General features: G+C 35.1%; 1 protein-coding gene across 3 annotated transcripts in view; it reads right to left on the bottom strand.

Moving 5' to 3' along the window:
- Positions 1-25,294, bottom strand: part of Cntnap2 (contactin associated protein 2) — a 2,025,293-nt gene that overhangs the window by 1,113,094 nt on the left and 886,905 nt on the right. For all 3 annotated transcript variants that reach the window (XM_010638580.2, XM_033764477.1, XM_019209676.2), the window contains 2 exons: positions 24,553-24,696; positions 21,961-22,225 (listed from right to left, as the gene is read on the bottom strand). In XM_010638580.2, the coding sequence (XP_010636882.1) occupies positions 21,961-22,225; positions 24,553-24,696 (409 nt within the window). The remainder of the gene's footprint in view (positions 1-21,960; positions 22,226-24,552; positions 24,697-25,294) is intronic.

Consider the following 25,294-nt stretch of genomic DNA (forward strand, 5'->3'; position numbering starts at 1 on the left):
AAAACTTTTTTCTCCTCTGAGCCAGAGGTTAATTGGGTCATTTTATTCCATATTTCCATAATTTAATAATCAAGTTTGGTTTCTAAGTACATGAAAATTAACATAAATGAAATAAATGGCCTGGATATAGTAACTGATGTGGATTCATTAATGTTGCTCATATGAGTGCTCTGTACATAGAATATTTATTTTTACATTAATATTACTCTAGAAACCCTTTCTACTTTCATTACAGTATTTAAAGAATATATAAGCCTATGTTGGCTTAAAACTGCTTGTGATATTGGCAACCAATTGGTGGGTCACACTGGTTCAGTTCCTGGATAACTAAAAATAATGTTAAACTTAGGCAGACAAAACTTTCATGCTTCTGGGGTCTTACAAATTAGATCTTCAGATCTCCTGAATGTCATGTAGGAAAAACTTTGGGATAATTTGTGTCATTTCTATTTCTTCAGGTTCTGCATGGAAAACCTTTAATTTATATCCTACCAAGAAGTATCATATGACTCAGATGAGTAATAGATACTCTAATTTCTTAATTAGTGTTTCTATGTAGTTATCCATTTTGTTAGCTGTCATCACATTTTGAGAATAGTGAAGCATTACTGGGCTAGCCAACCCAGTTATGACAGTTTATTAGATGCACAATTAATCATGGTTTATTCAAACACATAGGTCAGTCACATTGCACAAGTAAATTTATAAATATAAATTACACGCAGATTAGATGATAATTCTAACCTTCAGAAAATACAATTATGACTAACATGAAATGAGTATGTCAGGTCCTTTTACTTATGATCCTCTTGCTCCAGACCTTCCTAAAGTTGTTGGAAGACACTGCGATCCTATACCTTGTGAACTCAGATCCTGTGCCTGTTGAACTCACACACCACCACCCATTACCCAAAACAGAGCCTGATCTACCCCTATGTGGCAGATCAAATGTCACTTCCCCTGTCAAACTGTCACTAAGTCTTTTCTATGTGTGAAACAATTTTTGTACATCATTTAATGGAACTTATTACATCACATTGTAATTTTTTAAATTGAGTTTATTTTAGGTATACAGTACAGTTACATTCATTATCGGGATTTTGTACCGTTACATGACAGGTCTTGGTTCTCATTTTTTTCCCCATACCCCTGCCCTCCCTTCACCCCCTCCTCCCCTCCACATTTTAATTTTTATCGAGATCTGTTTCTTCCTTTAGATAATAAACTCTTTCTGTGTAGGAGCCTGTTTCATACCTCTCAGTATTTGCTAGGCGCACAGCTGGGTGCAAGGCCTCTAGTAGCTGCTCACTGAGGACATAATTCAGTCTGGCACATAGGGGAAGGGACAGAAAATTCTATCATGGCTCTTGCCATAGATGTAAGCAATGTCAATACTTTTTAATACCAAGGAAAAATCACTTGGAGACACAGACACCCACATTTTCCATTCAGCCTCGCTAATGGTTGCATTAACTAGCACTTAACACATTTTATTCACATCTACTGAATAAGTTAATTGTGCCAAATCTCTGGTCAGGAGAACAAGATGTGATTTATCTTAATGATGTGAAAATAGTTTTTTAACAAATATACCTAGGATGTTTTACCATTGTGCATATGATTCATGGTGCTGAATAGAACCACCGAAGAGCTATTATTTTATTAAATAGCATTATTAGTGATGAGCTGAACTTAATTTTTTAGCTATCATACCAAATGAATTTATGAAAATGTTGAAGGTCTTTTAAGCTCGGAAGAAAATGGATCTGTTAGAAGCTGATCTGGTTATTAGTAGATGTTTCCATATGATTGTTTTCAAAAGATCCATGAAATTTTAATTTACTTGAAAAACTAAAATTCAGAGTTATTTGTTTTGGCATGTTTAATCACTTTTCTGTTTTAAAGCTAAAGATGAGAAATCACTGGGGAAAGTAAGAGAATACAGTGTCAGTAGGAGCAGAAAGAAATGAAGGATTTGCAAATGAAACTTCACATTATTATATTGTCGTTTAGCTGCAGTGCTTTTATTACTTCTTTAGAAAGGAAAGGCATATAAATTGTTTTTTGTTATTGCTGATTTAATGTGAAATTATTAGAGCACTTTAAAAAATATCAACATAATGTGTCACTATATGCTACTAATTGAATTACCGATAATGAAAACATCAATATGAAATGTAAAAATTGAGTTAAAGTTTAATAATTTAACTTGGCTTTTCCAATAAATATGACACACTTTCATCTGAATTGAGTAAAAGTATGTGGAGCTCATTCATTCAACTAATTCATTTCTTAGTTCTCCTATCTCTCTTTAGCGCATTATGCTGGTATGGGAACTGGGGTAGGCTTTTGGAAACAATGAAGAGCTAGACTGTGGAATCTGATTCTCAAAGAATTTATATTAGTGATAGAGACAAAAGGAAATACATGAAAATTGGCAAAAAGACTTATTATTAAAAGTCAACAATAAAAGAAGTGAACAGCATGCAATGAGAAAATAGACCTCAGTCTCAAGTAGAATGGAATGCTTAAAAAAAAAGAGTATTTTTGAGGAAGTGCTGTAAATTTGGTGGATAAAAAGGAACTCAGATGCTTTGAAGGACAGGAGCCAGGTGCCATAGCTGGCTGCAGATGGCCTCTCTCCAACCATTACACTTCTTCTTGTTTAGTAGCCTCTCCATCTTCATTCTTTCCCCGGCCCCCCTTTCTGGTATAATTTTCACATCAATACGAGGATATAAAATTTCTTACAGAAATATTCATGTTTTAACAGAGGTCAAAACCTCTATTGATCACCAAGGGAAGAAATAGTTCATAATGATAATTTTTATTGCATCAAATGTTCCACCTACTTTTGGGACACAAAGAGTGTGAGAGGATAGTCACTCTTGGCCATGTGGAAACAATACTCATTGGGCTGAAATGAAGGTCAGGATTAGTATTAACAATTTCTTGAAAATATTTTTCTTGAGATGCTCACAGGACACCAAAAGCCATGCTCAAAGACAGATGGAAATGGAGATAGGTGTTGATGATATGGTCTTTCTGGTCTTTATTAATCAATTAATAAATAAACTGCTCTTTTAGTGCTCTTTTACAGGGCATAGGGTTTTGTGATGTCAAAAGTGGCATGTGGTTGTGAACATGCTGGTGTGAAAGTAAAGTAAAACCTCCTTTGGAGTGGAGATGCTAAAATTACTTCAATTTTAAAAGAAAAATACTTGTAATAAAACTATCCTTCAATAGTTCACAATTTGATGAGAACATGGGCAAGATTGCCCCAGTTACTGAAGCTTCAGGTTTTAAGAACTGTGAAGAAATCTTTCTACTGTATCCTCCTGTATCCTCGAGTATCTTTGGTAATCCTCGACTTACTGCTGTGTTGCTACCTGAAAGAGCTGCACTATTCTTCTTTGCTTCTCAAGGTCCTCCCGCGTCTCAGATAAGAGATTTCTATGAGAGCACCTTGAAGGGTTTGAGGCACACTGTGTGCCTGTGCAGAGAGTATGCAACGCTGCAAACCCTGGAAAAGTCGAGCAAAACCTATTTTCATATATTTGACAAATTTGCATTGATTTTTCTCAGTTGACAAAAGGAAAGTATTATGAAGCTTGTTAAAATGTCAGAGATAAGAACAAGGCATTTACTTCTATATTATTCTGTGCATTTGTCCATATCCTGTGGGCATTGATTCACCTAAGTCATCAGAGAAATTTTTCTAGGTCCATCAATTTATGTAATATCAAAAGTGGCAATTCAGTGTGACTTTTCTAAATCAACAGGCCAACAAACACACATGACAGTTTTAGTCAAATAGTAAATCACTGTTCCTTTGATTGAAATGCATGCTTCTTTGTTATGCCAGGTATGCACCTATGAAAATAATGCCCAACTGCTGGTGTGTTAGACTCTATAGTAGAAGAACTAGAAGGAAAGAGGAATGCCTGAGGAAAAGAAAGGGCTCCTTCTATCATGTAGTCTTCTATTCTTGTCACTGTTGCCAAAAACTTAGCCCTTTACACTTTATACCTGCAACTGGTACCAACAGTGTTTGGTTTCCATTTCCAGATTTCCCCTACTCTGGGTCCAGCAGTACATGTGAGCTGGAACTTACATTGTGGGTCAGACCCAGGATCCTTCTTCAGGCTCTCTCTTTTGGTCCCTAAAGTTATCAACATGAGTGGGGCAACTACATTCTCACTGATGCCTTTTCTAGCTAATGTTCATAACACTAACTGAAAGTTACATAATACAGGCTATGTACTATCTAACATACAGGTCAAAGACTGTACTTAGCACAAGCATGTGTGCTATTTTGATAGAATATAATACATATGTTATACTCAATTATGCCTATTATTATCTACATGAATATTCTTTACCAATGCTTGTTCTTGTATTTTAATTGGGCATGAAAACTTTTTCAATGTGATTTCATCCAGTGGTTAGTCGTCATTCCTGGATTTTAGCAAGTCCATAGCATCATATCTTCTCCATCATATCATTTATTTTTTGAACATTCACTTTCTTAGAAGTACAATCTTTGGCTATTTTCTTTCGTCTATTCAACACGTCTGGTCAATCAAAGTGTCCAGTATCCAACTGTTTCTCAATATTGTAGCCCATCTTTGACTGCCACTTAATCAACTCTCTCCTGGACTTAATACTTTTCCCCATTTCTATATGTGAATTCTAAAATCTAGTTTTCAACACAGAAGCCAAAATGACTTAAAAAAATGTAAAGATGATGCCACTTCTCAAAACCTTTTAGTTGTTTCCGTTTTTACTCAGAGAAATGCAGAGTCTCCTAGGTAAGCTCTCTGGTCTGTGCTAATATTTACTACCACATCTTTCTTCTCACATTACTGTTTCTGGACACAGTAACTTCTCTGCTATGAATCAAACATTCAAATCATACTCCTATCTTTGGGAACCCACTTTAACTTTTTTTCTGTGCCTGGAATGACCTTTCCCCACACACCCACTTGGTTCAGTCCTTCACCTGTTAGCAATTATTCTGTCAGTTTCATTATAAGGCAAACACTGGTGCATCTGACACTGTGAAATGCCTACCACACCCATACTCCTAATCTCTCTCATCTTGCACTGATTGTGCTAACACCTTTTATTTATCATCTTCTAACTTATATAATTTTTACATGCTGTAGTTTATAACAATTGTAAGATATTGTTTATCTTCTACCAACATCTAAGCTCCTTATGTCAGGAATCTCTGTTTTTTTATCAGGTGCCTACAACACCAAGTACACTTGGTGTGATGATTTATACATGGTGTGCTTCTCAAGAGTCTGTGTGTTGGAAGGTTGGTGCCAGTGTCCTTGGAGTAACACATGCTGGGACCTTTACAAGGTGGGGCCTGGAGAGGAGCTGGTTCAGTCACTGGGGTCAAACTAATGCAGCTCTTGTAGAACCCCAGTTAGGTCCCATAAGAAGGATTGTTACAGAAGAACCAGCCTGGTCCCTCCTCATATGTCTGGCTTCCTGTCTTTCCACATGATCCCTCCTGTTGTGAGCAGTTCCACCATGATGCCATCCATGATAAAGTTCTGACACAGAACAATTGAGACCACCCATTTTTGGAGTTTTAGTCTGTGAAACTATAGCAAAATAACCCACTTTTCTTTATAAAGTACCCCAGGTCAGATATTTTGTTATAGCAACAGAAAATGGACTAATACTCTTATCATAGAGTAAGTGATCAGGAAATATTTGTTCAATGATTGTAGAAACTTGTGTAGCCACTTACTGCTCTCTAATCCTTCTCTGCTTCCCTCAAAAGGCTTCCTACTATTCTATGGAGGAAACACAATATATCTATCTTCCTTAAGCCTTTAAGTCCTAAAAATCTTCCTGTCACATATCTAGCTGAATTATAAATATATTTCAAGTACTCTACTCAAATCCTATATGTTTGGTACCTTCTTCCCTATTATGCACTGATTTAAAGTGATATTTGGGTTCTCCATTTGGAAAGTCAGCATGAATCAATAGAAAAATGCCCAGAATATGGCATATGGTATACTCTGCTTTAAAATGGGTGGGCAATAGTGCTATAACTATGGGGTATAGGGTGATCTCTTTACATCTGAGTTCTGTATTCTCACTTTTTATAGAAAAATGGGAAAATCTGATTTGTCAGGTTTCTTTTGATTATTATTTTATGTTACCTGAAATAAAATTTGAGGACAATATTCATGTATATATTATCATATGATCTAACATTATAAACTTGTGATTTCATTATTAAACATAATAATGATTTCTCAACTCGTTAGTTTGTTGTCCATTGGTTTGCCAATTTCCTTGATTTTGTATCGCAAACTTCTTCAGGTATGGACCTGCCTCTTCTTTTTCATGTGACCAGGATCAGGAATGATGAGATCATAATACTGGACAGCCTGAATGATATATCTAAGGGCCAGTTACTCTTCCTTTCTCGTCATTTTATACTGAATTCAGGTCCAGTCTGAGAGGTGACTACTAGTAGTATCTTCATCACTCAGTTTTACCAGTGAAAAACCTTTGCCCCAGAGAGTAAGCAGCTGACAGATATTTAACTATAAGCTATATTTGAACCTGAGCATTCAGGACGTTGCACCCAAGTCCTTAACCACCACCATCTACTATTCTTCACTAACTGATTTAGTTCACTAAGTAAATTCAAGGCAGAGAACATAATCAATGAGTAAGTGCTACTTTTTTTCTGTTATAAACCTGTTTGAATATGACCAGATGACGTTTCCTGAACAAAAGTAATCTCTTGTGTACATGAGTCACTATCATTGCTACAAACTGTGCTGAGAACTGTGTCATCCTTGTCACTGATCATTAAGTTCAAAACATGTATTTAGGGGCAAAGCTTCCTACCATTTCCCACTGACAGAATACAGGGTGGCACAGTTTTTCCATTTCTGCATCAAAGGAATGGAATTGGGATGCATAAGTACACCCAAAATTCAAAATTAAGGCAGCTTACCAAAGACAGTTTCATTTCCCAATTAGAACATGAAAACCAAAGACAGCCCCAGCTGCTTGGCTCAGCTCCGGGCTCTGTAGTGACAGTTTAGCAGCAATGAAAACATATTGGCGCAACATTTTAAAAAAAATCTTAGAAAGGAACTATCATCTTTAGGGTGAGCAAACAAAACTGACTGCCAACTGCATGCTGAATGGAAGTTATGTGTGCATTTTTTGTTTGCTTCACTTTGTTTTTTATTTTTACCCTTTAGCAAAAGCTATCCATAAATTTTTTGGCAAAGAGACAAAATAATTTTGTGTACGCAGGTGAAAGTGAAATAAAGAATAAAAGTGCTAAACTTAGGCTACTAGATTTTTGCTTGAAATACACTGACATGATATAAACATTTGAGTTATTATCTCTAGGTGAAGTTATTTCAATAGCTCATTTGAAAAAAGAATATATTTATTTCTATTTGGCCATTTATTATTCAGCATCTTGGACATGAGATACATGTGACTTTATTACCATTTTATTTGCCCATTTCTCATGTTTTTTTACTGCCTATCCATTCAAAACAGTTGCTTTGTTCATACTCACCAGCTTCCTGACACCAGTTCTTTCTTATTTTTCATTGGTTTTACTTGATACTTTAAGAAGTTTCTTTGGCTTTTGGAACACTGCTTCATTGTTTTTTTCAGTAGCATAGGCTTAGTAATAAAGCCCCTAGAGTAATTTGTATGGCCTGTATAAAGCTTTGACTTCCTTTTAACAAAAAGGCAATCATATAAATTTCAGGATTTGTGACAATTATGTGAGGTGAGATATATCAAGCACCTATTATTCTTCACATAATGCTCCTTACTGGATGCTAATTTTATACTATTTGTTGGTTTTCATAAAAAAAATACTGTATTGGCTAATGTTCTATTTCTCTGTAGGCCTTTTAAGTTGCTGAAAGGTTTCACTTTCTTCTATAATCACTCCCGAGTAAATATTCCAAATTTTTCCAAATTCATTTTTCTTATGATGCTGTCCCTCTGTTTACTCACTTTAAAAAACATTATTTCCAAATAATGAGTATTGTTGTGACATCTCGTAAAGAGTGGGGAGAGAGGGGTTGAGAAAGTAAACAAAATCAGTATTGATATATCTATATATACAGTTTATATAGTTTCCACTTTCCAACTAGCATTACCATAGGAATATTGTTTCATTTTCTATTTAGGAAAATGATGTCTGTCTTGTCTCAGCCTTGCACAAGGTCTTAAGCAGATGCTGAATAGAACTTCATGCCACTTTTGACTCTGCCTGCATAAAGGCAAGTTCTAAGTTGCAGGACAGTGTGTAGCTGCTTTCTTAGATTAATTATGTTGCACCTGCCAGTGAGTCTTGAATTCCACCTCTCTTTCACACTTCACCAAGCTATTGCTAAGTGGCGATGGGTCTATCTTTTCAGGGTTTTTTAAAGCGTGTACCTTCTTGCCATCTTCAGAAGTAGCATTGCAGTTGAGACTATCATCACTCAGACCCTGATGCTGCAGCAGTTTCTGCCTTGACCTTATTCTCCTACTCTGTCTATCTAAGAGAGCCATTAAAAATAATGTCATGCCACTTCATTGCACAGACGTTCAATGACTTTCTAACTTCTTCTATAGCTTCTTAAACCTTTCCAAACTAATTCCTTCCTTCTTTCCCTTTTCACCATTCCTTGTATAGTCACTACCTGCTTTTATGTCAGAGGGTCTCTCTATTTAGGTTTTTTTCTATCCAAGCTTGATTTTTTATCTATTATGTTTAAGCCTAAAATTGATATCTACTATCCTTACCATTTTATTTTTGTATGTTCCTTCATAACGTCTATTGCAATCTATAACTATATTATATATTTATTTATTATAGTGAAGGTCCCATCCTGAGTGCTTTACATGCTAGGTACTCAATATGGGATAATGACGATCAAAAAAAAGATTGAGTGCAAATGTGTGTGCATGTGTGTACATGTGTCTACAATCAGTAGATAAGAGTGAAATTACATAGAAGAGTCGATGATCAGGGAAGACTGTGATATCACCACACTCTTGTACAATTTCTCCTAAAGAGGAAGTCCTAAAGAAAACACTGAATACTCACGGATGCTAGCTAGCTATGGCTTTTTTCTGTTATAAAATTCTGTTTCTTTTTACCATGAATATACTTAAAATTTCCTATCATCCGAATGTAATATTGAAAATTAACTATTTGGGCCATTTCAATAATGATGCATGGGTTCCTGCCAGATTCTCACACAAAAATATGATACATTTGTGCCATAACTGACACAAATGAATGAAAGGGTGAAGTTACAGTGAGGTGAGGTACAAGACATGTCAAATATTTAGGAAAACTGAGCTGAGTTTGTAGAAAAAAAAAAAAAGATAAAAAGAGGAAGAATACATAACAGTGTATCCAGGGAGAACATTTTCACGATATTTTCCTGACTGCAGTAGAGAAGAATCTATAGTTTTCACTTTATAGTGAACACACTTAACAAAGAAAGCAAAAGTGAAGTAAAAATGAGGAGTCAGGGAGTTTGCAAATCATGTAGATTTGGAGAGGAAACGAGGAAGCCATACAACATATAGCAGGTACAATGATAAAGCAATATAAATCCTCAATAGACCAAAAAGGGACCTCAGGAATTGATATATCTGAACTTGTTAACTTGTTATTTGCTTGGGAAAGTAGTATGTTCACAGGGGGTTCACTGTTTGGAGCACAGCAGCAGAACACCCTCAGGTTGGGGTTCACAGCTTTGACATTTGGTGTTAAAATAAATCCTTGGCAAGGAGATGGGAGTTCATGACCTGTGATTTGTGGGCTGTTTAGATATTTGCTCTGCACCCTTGAGACACCAGTAGCTTCCTGTCATCCATTTCCATCTCTCCACCCAGCTGTGACAACCAAAGGCATCCCAGGATCTTGCCCCAAATACTAGGATGTTTCCAATCAGCCCAAAGCATTAGCAGATCTGGCTTTCAAGATTCTGCTTTCCACCTAGCTTTATTACTTGGTCACATGGTTAAATTAAGACTAAAAAAAGGTAACTAACAACTGTTTTTGTTGTTGGTGTTGTTATTGCTCGGATAATACAGAAAAAGGGAATGAAAGGCACCAAACTCTTAGATGAGCTATCACTCTGACTGGTTTAGTATCGTATTATCTCATTGACTTGATCTTTTGCATTCTAAACCATCCAGATGTGGCAGATGGAGACATGTGAGCACTCAATTAGAAAGAGAATTATTGAATGTTCAGGTTTTAGCTTCATTAGAGATTAAAGGTTTATCTTCTTACACAGCACACACAACTACACACCTGTACACACTCACATAACGTCTGTCAGTTACGTGGCATTGCTGGGGATTCCCACATTCTCAGTGTTAGCACCCTCATTCTTCCGTGTTTTCAACAGGAGGACTTGGCCCATTCTGAGAAGTAAGTTGCATTGTGTATTACAAAACTGGTACAAGCAAAAAACAACAGACAGAGAGCCCCTTCTTCTTCTAGTTTCCAAAGGGAAATATTTCTTGGCATCTATACAGCTCTTTATTCCCCTCATCAAGCAATTTGTGAACTTCCCATTTGCAACATATGGTGATGGAACTGATTATCCTGCATGAAATAGGAGCCAGTAGCTTTTCGGGTAGAAAAGGTTGGAAGCTCACCTGCTAATGGATATACGTATGAAACCCAGGTTCTACATTTCCCTAAATTGCATAGTATCATAAAGACTGAGGGAAAAGTAGAGAAATTATCAGTGGTGCCCCCCCCCACTGAATACAGGTAGAATACAGGAAATGCGAGTGCATGATCACATGTGTGTGCTGGATAAGGGTTCTAGAGTCAGCATGGAAGAACAGGGTGAGGCTTACCCCTCACTGGGTACTCATGATTCCTACAGAGTTGCTCTGAAGTTTGTTTTACAGTTTAGTTATCTAAATCATAATGTTATTGACTGAAAGAAGTCAGTGACAGCATGATTTGATCACCCAGAAGCAACATTTCCCTTGAAAAGACAAGTCACACCAGGCTCTCATCACAAATGGAAAGTGCCCCAACTGTACAATGGACTAAAAATCAGAAGCTTGCTGGGAAGGTAAGGAAAACTTAGGTTCTTTTCTTTTTCCCTGGAGTTATCATGTCAAATGCCTTCCTAAACCAGAAGGAGAGAAGAAAAGCTAAATTAATTTTAATCATGTACCTTTCTCTTTTGTATTCTCTGTGAAAAAATAAATACAAAGGGAATGTGATTAATTCCAAGGTTTTACTTCAGGTCATGCTCCTGAGAATATGCTTGTTGGCAAATGTATATATGCTTTTATGTTATTCATAAAATGTTTTACCCAGTACAGCTATAGGCTTCGATATCTTTAAAAACAACTCTTCTTTCTATAAAAGTATGAAATCAAAATTCAGGACCTGACCAATTTCATGCACATTAGCCTCCTACAGTTAAGCAATTATTTCCTCTGAGATACTAGTTCATTCCTTTCACAAGGAATTTGATTCCAATAAATTGATGATGATGACAGAATTATGAACTTACAGCTAATAACTTAGTTTCAGTTAATTTAAAAGTCATTGAACAGGATATTTGGAAACAAGTCACTTGTAAGACATTATGTGAGGTGCAGAGGTAGACAAGCCACAGAAGGTCAGGATTGTTGTCCCTAAAATTTAGGAGATTGAACACTTTTAAACAGCAAAATCAAATGACTGAGCAATGTAGCAGATAAAACAAGTGCAAACACTAAAAGAGTCAGACAAATAAAACAGTAAGAATGACTGAAATGTTTAAGAGGACTGAGATTATCATAGCATGAGAGTTCAGGCTTTTTTTGGTAAAAGACATGCAATTTGATCTTCAAAATGTTTGACTTTCTGGAAAATTTTTCAATAAGAACATGACCCACTACAAAATAAGTCATTATGCAATTTTAATTGGATGGGAATGTGTGACGTGGTCTTGTGTAGATAGGCAGAAAAGAGAACAGCAATAGAAGTCTGCATAGTCCAATGGTAAATAAAGCCAGCCCCTACCCCAAAGTAAAAAGGAAAGTAATGATCACATATTTTCTGACAAGAGTTGTAGCAAGCATTAGAGTATGGCTATGAGTGAGGCATGGTAGTGAAGGAGTTTGCAATTTAGGTGGGAGTGAGGAGAAATCATTATTATTTGTGATAAGAAGTGATACCCTGGAAGACATCAGTCAGATTGTGCCCCTGGGGTTTAGAGATGGAAATGATTCTAAAATGGATCTTGAAAGATGTGCAGGAGTTTTTCAAAGTGTTGTACACAGGAATGAATTCCTGGAAGAGAGTGGAAAGTGGTCAGATACTCACCTGAAAGCAGAAAGAAAAGGGATCAGCATTTCAGATGGGCTCACTTTGTCCACACACTTTGTATGGCATCCTAAGAAAGTGGTGCTTATCTTTTCATTAATGGAAAAGAACTAAAATATTTTTCTTGCATTTTAGAAACACAAACTTGTATGTGGGAAAAAATGAGAAACAACATGAGAAATAGATTTAAAGGCTCCTCTGAGAATCCCAGTGTAAAATAATAAAGGCATCACTACTGTTAGGTGATGAATTGAAGAGATTGTCTACACAATGATGTGTGATCTTGTGTAAATGCAAAGCAAACTGTTGAGTGATTGAGAGAAGCAGTACCAGACAGCAACTATCAGTGCTGACTTTAGAACAAATTTTCTGGTGTCTTTCTCAAGTTCTACAATTTGCTAACTGGAAAAGCCAAGGAAATGCTCACTCTATGCCTCCATTTCTTATCTAGAATATGCAAACCAGACCAGGGTTTCTTTTGTAGACTTGCTTAGAGAACTACTTGAGCACAGTGCCTTTGTTTAAACAGTGATTACAACAGAGGGAGAACTTTTCATTGAGTAGTAGCCACTGAGCAGTCTGGTGCCAGAGCCCATGCTCATCAATCACTACTATGCCAAAATAAATAGTTCTGTAATTGAAAATAAATATTTTTTATAAAAACAATGGTGGTCATAATTATCTTCTCAAACTGGGTGCAGTGGTACACACGTATAGTCTCAACACTGGGAAACTGAAGCAGGGTGATCATGAATTCAGCTTGGGCAATTTAGTGACTTATCAAGACGCTGTCTCAACATAAAATATAAAAAGCACTCAGGATGTACTTCACTGAGAGGTCCTGGTTCAATCTCCCAGTAAAACACACACACACACAAACACACACACAAACACACACACACACACACACACAATGGTCTTATTCTCTTTGCAAGTTATGCAGTTTTAGACTAAGGTAAGGACATAATGGATGAATGAAGTAAGTAATTAAAAAAACACTAGTGGTAACTGTTAAATCATTACACGAGCCAGGTAAAGATAGAGGACAAAATCAGATTTTTCTCAAGTTTTTTAACTTGGGTCATTGAAACAATGATTTTACCACTGATATCAAGGAGTTACAGAGAAGTTTTCTAATCACCACCTAACTTAGAAGGTATTAGAGCCCTAAGCAAGATAATTAATGTAAAAGATTTAGCACAGTGATGGGCACCAAGTATAACCTTACACATGGATTATCCATTATCAAACGTATCATCATTATCTCAGGGTGACAGGCAGAGCTGAAAGACCCTCAAGTTTTACTTCCTCTATCATGCAGAGAGCTGGCTCAGAGACAAGTGGGGGGCTTGGTGACAGAGAGGATAGGAAGAAGGAGAGATCTGACCTGGATCTGCATAGAAATTGACAGAGACATTGCATTTCAGGTTGGGAGATGATTGTAATTCATGTCCAGAGAAGTAGGCAATATTCATAGTCCACAGAGGTACAGTCTAGAATTAAATAAACAAAGTGAGAGTTCAAAATAAAAGGACAGGGAATGGGAATGAAGGAGAGGAAGGATATAGTTATTTGGGAGATGAGCAGTTCTCCAATGTCAGGTAGGGAACAAGAGGAGAGCAGTATGTCCAGAGATAGGGAGAGCCTGCCATCTGCACAGAGGTCCCCCTACAGGGATCAATCTTTAAAGGACACAAGAAAGGCAAATGGTGCTAGAAAACTGAAAGAGTCCCTAGAAAAAAGAAACATAGAAGGTGGTTTCTAGTATCTTTCAGGAAAAAAACCCGATGCTATAGCAAAGTCTGAACAGAATTTTAATTAAAAAATTGGATCATGGGACATGAGAGAAAAAAAATAGTTCAAGAAAAAACAGAGGACTCAGAGTCAAAAATTCAAGTTAAAAGACTGTCAAGAGGAAAAAAAAAGTCCCAAGGGAAATGTATCAAAATAAAATAAATCATGAATTTGAGTCGCGGTTAAAAATGGGACCAGACACATAATTATCTCCTGATGCAATATTTTTAAAGGTATTTACTTTCTTAGCAGCATTGTGTGGCTCCTCTTTAAAATTCTTGCAAAGACTTTTATAAACAAAGAAAAGTGACTAAGAAATATATGTGACTAAACATCATGTTGGGCATCCCAACAAATCATTCTTTCAGCCCATCCTGTCACTTTCAGAAGTCAGCCCATAGTTTCACTAATCTGTATGATTCCCCCAAAGTGAGGCCCATTTCCACAAGTAACTCTAATTCAGCAACAGATAAGCCATTCATCCTTTTAAAAAATTGTTTAAAAGTAATGAAAACAAAGGCAGAGAAGCACAGATGCTACCATGTCACCGACTGAAAATCTTGGTCCAGTCAGTCACCCTACGGCAGATTTCATCAGGGGGTTAATGAAGCAAATGGAAGATGGAAGGAGGAGATTCCAATCCAAAGACTTTGCTTTGTTTTCTTCCTGATTCTGAAGGTCAATAACATCTGATTACTTCATATCCATGCTATATATTTCATTACATCAAATTACATACTCAATGGCAAAAACATTCAAACTCAACTTACACAGCTTTCTATTACATAAATCCATATTGCTTAAATTTGTCAGTTACTCATAGTTCAGTTGGAGTAATTTCAGCTGTTACACTTTAATGGAGCAAAGACCAAAGAGTCTTGTTTGTAAAGCTAATTTGCTTCTGTGACCTTCTGTGTTCTTACTTTGGAAGCATCTTCAGCTACACGGGAATATATACTAACTGTGGATTTCTGGGCTACGTCATCTTTCATCATTAATTTTTATTCTTTTAGTTTTTACTTATGATGTTTGATTTTTTTCTCTTTGATTAGTTACATATACAATAAAATGTAGCTTTTAAACACAGCCTAGTCACTACTGGCAGTTTTTACTTCAATTTCAGTCATCAAGTTTTGCTAAAATTATACACATGACCATGTTTTATTTATCTTCCCAGAAAAAGGCAAAGAGTATTTTCAAAGGCCCGGTAGGGTTGTAGAAACTAAAATGGATATGGTATCCTGGAGTGTGATTATAAATTAAACTGACCTCTTTGGTTTCTAAAGAATAAGTCAATATCTAATATCAGAAAACTACCCCTTGGCCTCTTCGTTCTTTCATCTTAGAATACAATGCCTCTATTGTGGAAAAGGCACCATTTGCCCAGAAGTATAATTAAAAGTAGGTTTCCTTTCAGCTTGCATGGTGATAGATAGTACAGCCACAGTGGGAGTCCGAGTACAATGCATAGTTGGTTGGGTGAAGCTACCCAGGAGCAAAGAGCATTCACTCAAATGCTTTCTACCTGGTTCCACATGGCTCTCTCAGTTTGTGAATTTGGGGGAATAAAATAATCAAATGTTTGTGAATATGTTGGAAATTTTGTATTCGTATGTTCAAATTCAAGTAAATAACCAAAGCTCTAAATTAAAGTAGCACAAGGGTCTATGAATTCACCTTTCCCAGGTTCTATTTTCTCCCTGAGATTCGAGACTCATATTTTGTCCTTAGCATCCTAAAATAATGAATTTGAGTTTTGCTGCAACTTCTTAGTCATCACAAAGCTCATCAAAATAGAAGAAAATCTAAATGTTAGTTTTAAACACTATTGTGTAGAAATATATTTTGTAGATTATTTTGGAAATAAAGAGATTTGACACAATGATTCACCATTAAGAAAATTAAATATGTTGTTCCCTGTTAACTATCCTGGGTTTCCAGGAAAATGTTTTCATATATGTACTGGTCTATCTGCATAACTATCTATCCATGTATCTATGCTGAAAAATAATTTAAAATTACACAAATGTCATTCAAATTAGTTATCTATATTATTAAATAAGAAGTTATAGATTGTTACGGCTTGTATTTAGATGCCTCCAAAGCCTCATGAAGTCATAGATTGGGGCTTTATGGAGGTGGCTGGATCTAGGGTGTGTGATGCTGAGCTCAGATATGAGATGCTGGGATTGATCCATTGTGTGATGCTAGAATATAAAGAACAAAAGGAGTGTTGCTTCTTGCTTGTCACTTGCTGCCTGCCTTGCTTTGCCATGAACTATTTCTCTTGTGCAATTCCCCTCTGCTATGCCACCCTGCCTTGCAGCCAGCCAACTATGAACTAAAATCTCTAAAAACTGTGAGCTAAATAAACCTTTCCTCCTTCAACTTTGAGTATTTTGAGTCAGCATCAAAAAATGTGACTAAGACACAGATCCAATACTTACATTTTTGCATTCATGTAAAAGGCTCTGTTATGTAAATTCCATTAAGGAGTTAAGTTGGATCTCTACATTTAAGAAAAAAACTCTTAAAAATTGACTGCTAATTAAGTAGGAAAGTTACAATTTTTAAATTGACATAACTGTAACTTCCTTTCATAGTATCATTATGTTATAATTTTCAGAGACATAATTTTGTTCACAATTATTTCATAGTATCTTTTTTAACAATACTGTAATTGATAATTTCTGTAAAAGTATAGGTGTTAGGAAAATGTATTAAAGTTAGTAAATGGGCTGTTTACCTCCTATTATACATAATTACCTTAATATTCAGATTAAATTTTGTTCTGCTCTTCTAGATACTCATATACAATATTTATAAAAACAATATTGGGATTATATTCTTCTTACATATATTTGTAAACATTTTATGCACAATATTGTATTTCCCAAGCCATTAAATTTCATTTGAGAAACACTGTATATACATAAAACATAATATTTCACATCAGAATACATTCTTCAATATACTTGCCCTTTTTCAATTAGTTTTATTATTATATATATCCTTGGATAAATATCTCTGTGCTTCATTTTCAAGAATCAAAACTACTTTAATGAATAAAAACGAAGTAATATTTAAGTGTTCTAATAATTATGGCTTAAACTTAAAATCGGGAACATATATGCTTTACTAAATGATTCTTCAATCATTTTGCTATAAAGCATTTGAATATAAATCACTTGAAGTGTGTGAAGTAAAGAATAATATACATTATCTTATTTTTGAGTTATAAAAATTATTTAAGGAATCTTAAAATAATTAGAAATCATAAATTTGGAAATAATTTCCCAGTGATCAAAAGATAAAAATTCTATTATAAAGGAGATTTTTTTTCTGATACAATGAAAATATACTTCACAATACAATTTATCATTGGATACTGGAAATTGGTATGACTTCATTCTTTTAAAGAAATAATAAAGTACTGGCTATTTTTTAAAATGTTCACAATCAAGAGGGCATCTTATTGCTTAGCATAGCAGTAAACACCCAACACATTCCTGTGCCCAGGTTGAACTGAGCTGTGTGTCAGTATTCCCAGCATGCTCCCAGCCATAAACAAGTGCAAGAAAACATCTTGTCCTTCCCCAGCACACTCAAGTGGAACTCAAAGGTCTGCTAAGGAAATTTTACTAAGAAACAAAAGCCAATAAAATGAGGTTGCAAAAGATTTACTTTGGAGATAGAAATATAAACAAAGAATATTTTAGGTCAAACAGCATTGTAGATGCTGAACATCATTCTAAATTCAAGTAGTTTTTACATAAACAAACCAAGGAGGTTCAAATGCTTGAGCTTAGCCTAACAGTTGATCTAGGAGCTGGAAAAATTCAAAATGACTTTTCTGAAAGGCTCTGTTTATACGTGGAGATTGATATTTTTTTTCCCAGTATGTGAGAGATTTCATACTTGGAAATCACTGACTTTCCATTATACACTTGATGAATCCCATTGTATGACCACACTAATATGAACACAGCACAACTTACTATTGCTCTGAATATTTATTTGCATTTGATAAAATAAAATTGACATATTTTGCCACAAAAACCTCATTTCAAATGTTAGATAGTTTTTTTAATTTTGATTTTGGAACTAAATCAGATAGTAATGTCTTTTAGTAATTTCTAACTAATCTTATAATATTACAATAGTCTTCCTATAAGACATATTAAGTTCTCCAAATGGAATGATGGAATAAACAACCTCAAGTATCTAGAAAGTTTAAAAATTCCAACACTTCAAATGAGGAGACAAATCTGTAGTAGTGTTTGCCAAACTTTTTGGAGCATGAGATTATCATAATGGATCACCTTAAAGTTTTTCAGTAAAAAAGTGAATGGAAAAAAAAAATTATCAGAGTGCACTTTAAATAGCAAAACAAATTTTATCAGTGGATATTGAGTGAGACATAAAATATCTTCTACTATGTTTTGATCAAAATCCTTTGAAAGTATAGGTCTCAATCCTTCCTCCCCAGGATTCTGAATTTGAAAGATAAAATAAAAAATACCACCCAGAAGGACGAAATATTTGCCCCTCAGATACTTTTATACACTGTTTTTCTTTTACCACTTATTCCTGAAAGTAAGTGCTTTCAAATGTCAGTAAATCCACCTATGTCTGTATTTATATGAATGTTTCTTAAATTTTATGTAACAAATTGAAAGATGTTGACATAATGGAAAAATAATTCTGCAATCATGAGCCTACTCGGGATTCTGCTAAATTTTATAACTGCGTCAACCATCAATGCCTAGAGAGACTCTTAGAAAGTAATACTAACTTGGAGGTAAATGGGCAAGAGGAACAGGTGGAATATATTGCATATTCTCTTATTTTAGGATTTATTTTAAATCATTCAGGAACTGTGTTGTCTAAGAAAGAACAACAACGACAAAAAAAAGGTTTCTGAATCAACTGAGTTACTTTCATCCTGGAACACAGAACTAAAATCCAAACGAGTCACAAATACATCTAACATAATCTGAGTCCATACATTGACCTTCCAATGTCCTGCTTTATGTGTGGACAGCAAAATATTATTAGGAGGTATTTTTCTCTGATAGAATTTCAAAGTTTTTGCAGCCATTTCCAAAAGGAAGCAAAATAGACTGACATTTTTTAATGTTCATGTTGGTAAGAGAAGAGGTAGATATAGTACATGTTCATTCCCTTCATTAAAGGAAACATTAATGCCAGTCTTGGGTGACATATTTTCTCAGTGCTGCTACTCTCACTAAGTTATCTTGTATTTAACTGAGGTTGTTAAAGTACAGATGAAATTATTTTATCTTATGAAATTATTTAGTCTTGGAATGAATAGGTATAAAACACAACTTTTCTTTGAGCGAAGGTGTTTTTAATTGCCCTACTGGTTTCTCAAATGTGAAGAGTGAACTAATGAGACTTTAATTTCTTACATTTTTGGAAAGTATGTGTATAGAAAAAAATAAATAAAAAAGAAAAGAAAAATAAATACTGCATTTGAAACTTAGATATTTTCACTGGCTTATCAAAGAGTAAGAAATAGTTGCATTTTCTATTAGTTTCCTTTAAAAAGATTCTTAACTATTAACTAAATTTGCAAATCTTCTAAGGTGCCTTTTTTATAGTACTGGAAATTGAATCCAGGGCCTTTGCACTGAGCTGCATCTGTAGCTCTTTTTAAGTTTTTTATTTCAACACAGGATCTCTCTACATCACCTGTTGCATAGGCCAGGCTTGAACCTGCATTCCCATCTCAACATCCTAGTGCTGGGATTATACAAAGGCAAGAATATTTTGTTCAGTATAAGAATACACAGTGAAAAGAAGAAAATTCACATTATTTAGGAGCTAATTAAGAATTACTATCTGGTAACTGGGCATGGTGACACACTTTTGTAAACAGCACTCTGGAGGCTGAAGCAGGAGGATTACAAGTTTGAGTTCAGCTTGGGCACATTAGTTTCACAGCCAGACCCAATCTCAAAATAGAAACATAAAGAAGTCTTTGAATTTAGTGCTTTGGGAGGGCCTTAAATTCATTTCCAATGGTTTTTGAAAAAGAAGTGTCACAAATACAATTCCTTTATTAACTGTTTCTCTTTTTTTAAACACATACTAAATTAAATAAAAACAGAATGGAGTCCTAAATTAGACCTAATCAAACTAATAAGTGTTTATCAGTCACTACGTTTAGACTTAATTATTTTAAATAGAATAGTTTCTGCTACCTGGAAACCCACCCATGAGTTGGGTTTGTTTAGAGAATGTCAGGAGGGAGGGCTCATACTAACACTTGTATGCATGGAGTTATTAGCAAAGAATCTTTTATCTTAACTGTGGGAAGCTTTTCAGCTGTGGTTAATGTTTTATGTATATTTATTTTATCTTATTTTGGTCTCTCCAGATATTTTCTATTTGCTCTGAATCTCCCCAGGTGAGCTTATACAGGGAAGAAATAATGAAATATGATTGATAGTTTAATTGAACAGTCAGAGAACAAGCAAAACACACAGCAAAAAGAGAAAGTGAATACCAAGGTGTTGCGCAACATCCCTAGATCTCAATAACTCAGATACAATTGCAACTGAACACTTCCCCTGACTTCCTTGAATCCTTTTTAGTTACAGTCATATGGAAGCACAAAGCTTATTTTACAATAAAATAAGACCTTCAGGAGGAGATATACAATGACAGAGCACTGAACTTGAGCATGCTTTGAGCTCTTTTTCTAGTTGCTCTTGTACAAGCTAGAGACAGAAGAAAAGTCTGTGGCCTCTACCCTCAAGGAGTTTATAGCTCAGGGAAAACATTGTGGACATGGTATTATGAGTTGGAAACCATGTTGGGTGTGTGTACACAGTGCATCATGAAATAACATGCTTATTTAGAAATCAGAACCCACAGTCATACACTTGAACTATCTGTCCTGACTTTTCTTAGTGATGGGTAGCTTTCTACTACCTCAGCAAATATTATTTCTTCTGTTTCTTATTTCTAAGTTGTCCTTCACAACAATGTAGGACTACCACAAGAAATATCAAGATAAATTTTGATAAAACAACTTACTATTTATTGTTCCTACATTGCGTTTAATTTTCCTTGGTTTATAATACCTTACTTAGAAATAACAGCTTACTCTGTACCAAATTAATCAGAGACTATCCTAAAGGTCACTAAGTCTCAGTTAATAATAGCTAAGCCTCAGCTTATCATTTAATTATAATACCAAGTTTAGAAATGACCCTGTTTAGTTTAGCCAGTCTCCATTGAGTTGTTATACAGTTTTTGTTGTTCCACTTGTATTCTCTTCATACTTATTATTGATGATTTGTATGGTTTTAGCAGGGATCACTATGGAGTTTTGCTTTAGGCAGCTGAATATTCCTTTAAATTTACAATTTAGTAGGTCTTGTTACTCATAGTAAAAGTTATTTGAATGCATAAAGTCAAAAGATAGCAGATACTTCTATGGTATTAAAACATCTTTTGGTTTTAAAAATAAAATATTAACCGAGAAGAACAGCAATTTATCTGTTAAATATAAATCAGCATTTGTCAGGATTGGAAGATTTGGATGCTCTAAAACAATCTGGATTTTATTTCCTGCCCAAACTTCACCCTTATAGTAATTTTCTGAGTTTTCATTATCCAATCATCACACAATATAAATAAGAAGTTATCTCAAACATCTGAATTAAAGCATAATCAGGAGCATATAACACCCACTAAACAAAACAAAACACACTATGAGCTTTGGAAAACAATAGTAGTTTAAGGGAAAATGTCAAAGAGACTTCACTGACCTGAGGAAATGTCAATTTGGCTCATCTTGGTCTGAGTGACATTGATGCGAACGCCAACTTTGCTCTCCATGAGGTCAATCTCCACGTTGCCCAGGTTATCCCCAAAGTGACTGAATAGCAGGACACCATTGGGGTTCCAAGTCCTAAACTGGAAACTGACTGAAAACAGGTCCTGTTCAGGCCGCCCAGGCACCTCCAGGTAACTGGTTGCATTGAAAAAGACGGGCACCGTGTAGGGCTCCACACAAGAAAAACTCAAGTTTCCCTACAAAACAGAAAGAGATGGGCTTTCAGGCAAATGTGGAACAAAATGAGCAGCCATGTAGGACTATAGAAAGAGTGATCTACAAGTCTTAAAGCTGTGTCTGAGCCTCTGCCACACAGAACACATAGCCCTGGGTCCATTGAGCACACTCATCATTAGGAACCTCCAGGAGTGTGAGACCCAATATTGTTCAGCAGCTGGCCCCCTGGGCAAGGATGTTAAAGCATCACACTTCTGGAGATGGATAACTGTTCCACAATTTGATGGGCTGACCATAGCAAGCACTGAGTGCCTGTGCTTCTTGGGTTTCAGTGTGGACCACTGGACCTTTTCCAGACAGTGACACAGCACAGGTGCTGGCAGAACCCAGCCTGAGGAGAGCCAGCCCCTGCCCTCTTCAGTGTGGCAGTGCCAGTGTCCACCAGTACATGATGCCTTTGGTCTCAGTGGGATCCAGAGTAGGCTTATTTTTTATTTTTTATTTTTTCTGGGGATTAAACTCCAGTCCTTGCGCTTGCAAGGCAGGCCACCAAACCATTGAGCTAAATCCCCGGCCCTATTAGGCTTATTTGGTAACTATGTATTGGCCTGACATTTTGCAACAAATACAAATACCTTTGGGTTTATCTATATAGCTACTATCTACGGGTTTATATTAACTATATAATTTCTGTATAACTGATTATTTTTTTATGAATTCAAAATTCATTTAAATTTTTATGAAATGTGTTTATATCACAATGCATTAATGGTAACTGAACTATCAATATTTATGTGTTTTTGGCATAAACATTCATACTGAATGAATATTCACACTGAATTATACACAGTGAATTACATATTCTAGTGCCTGAGTACTTTTCCTTTAAAGATCTGACAATTTACACTTGCTTCTAACTTCTTTTATCCAACTTTAATATTTAAAGGAGCATAATTTAATGACATTTTCATTGATTCTCTCTCATACTTCTGTATAGGTATACACACATCAATACATACATATATGCACACATGTATATTACAACACTACATATATTTCACAGGTGCTCAGCTATTCCATTTTAGCATATTAACCACTAAGTCAAAGGCACGATGTCTCTCTGAGATAATATTTAAATTAAATTTGCTCTGTAGCTTCACAGAAAGTTATTTTTAAAAGCTTGCTTTACCAATGGAAAGAACTACCTAGGTACAATAGCTGAAATGTGGTCATTGACCATATATTTGTGTTATGAGGATTGTCACTGAGAGAAATTGAAGACTGTTTCTGACTCTGGAGTTGGGGCACAATGGGGAAATGTGCATGTGTGCAGAGGGGGAGAACAAACACTGAGTGAATTCACTTAAATATCAGGAACTAGCGTCTTTGAAAGAAAATTTTCTATATATTTTCCTTGGTGGGACTGCTTAGAAAATGCTCTACTTGTTTCTATCATGTCTAAAATTTTCAGAATACATGTATACTTTTATTCAAAAGTTTATTCCATATCTACTTGTACAATTACTTGTTAAAATAGAATACATTTATAGAGCATCTGTATTTTATGGAATGTTTCTGCTATTTATTTACATTTGAAACTGCATTTACAACCAGAGTACATTTTGCAGTTATGGTTGATTTTAGAATGAGTCTCCATAGCACAATTCTCTGTAGTTTGAGTACTGAACAGATACATTTCAGGACCAAAGCTGAGGTCTGAGCAAAAATATCATTTTATCTCTGCTTAAAGGTGCAGGAAACAGGATTATGACAATTGAGAGTCTGTGCCTTTCTTCCTTCAGCAACATTTTCTGAAGAAAAAATAATCAGAAGGATTCTGGTGCCATATCATGCAAAGCTTAAAATACTATGTATGTGTACATATAATGTGTGCTAAATATAAGAATTCTCTAGGTAAAAATAACGTATTATAGAAGAAGACCATAACCTTAGAAGTCACATATTGTGACTCCTCAATCTATATCTATGACACGAAGTCACCTTCAAAATTATTATTCTGGGTGAAATCTTACTGTTCTCATCTAAAAATCCTTATATTATTCTTATAAAAATGTTCTGAGGTTATCATAAGTATGTATAACATGCCTAATCCATGGTCCTATAGAAACTATTACTATCTTTCTCTTTTCAACAAACCTTATGAGAAAATTTTTCTCAAAGTTGAATTTTTAATTAATGTTAATTCATCATTATTTTACACTGTTGAACCCAGCACATCCAGGATGAAATATTTTATGAATGGGCAGTGGCCATTCAACACTCCATACAAAAGAAACAGCTCTTTGATAATTTTAATGAACCAAAATTTTGGCTTGCCGTCTCTTACCACATTGGATGGTTCTAACTTCTTCCTCCTGGCAAGATCTGTAATGTTGATCGCATTGTAATTAATGCTCTCCATGCAGCCTTTAAAATTCTTTCTACTACTGGAGCTTGGCTTTCCAGAGAAAGGTATGCCTCCAAAAGTTATCTTGGAGAAAAAAAATTAAATGTAAATGTCTTATATAAATGAAAAAATATTATGAATACAGGCAATGCTAAGTATCTTTATCTCACTAGTATCTTTATCTCAATCAAAATATGCAAACATTATGATATTTTATCTGCTAAATCTACTCATTATATTGTTACTGAAGTGCAAAATAGAATCAATAATTCTGAGAATTATAACTTGAGCAATGTAATAGCAACAATCCCTTGCATGTTTTTTGCTACCCAAAGGCATTTTGTGAATTTTCTTGAGAACGTTTTAAAATATTTTATCCGGTAAATTTTTTTATCAAGTAGTATTAAAAGTATATTTTCATGTTTATCATTCAAAGGCATATTATCAATAAATGCCTCTAGCAATCTTCTAGATAACAAGTACTAATATAATAAGTACTTGAGAGAAATGTAGACCAAAGCAAAGAATAATATATTTTTGCTCTGCACACTTATTATGGTCCAATGACTAGGAGAGTCATAAAGCTCATTAGATTTCAATATAGAAAGTAGCCAAAAACGTCATTAGTATTTTGATTAGGGACTTCTTAGCACTTGGGGGCTATGAGTTGAGTGGTATATTC

This window comes from Fukomys damarensis, unplaced genomic scaffold (genome assembly GCF_012274545.1).
Source record: "Fukomys damarensis isolate Sample0158 unplaced genomic scaffold, DMR_v1.0_HiC HiC_scaffold_16, whole genome shotgun sequence".
Taxonomy (NCBI): domain Eukaryota; kingdom Metazoa; phylum Chordata; class Mammalia; order Rodentia; family Bathyergidae; genus Fukomys; species Fukomys damarensis.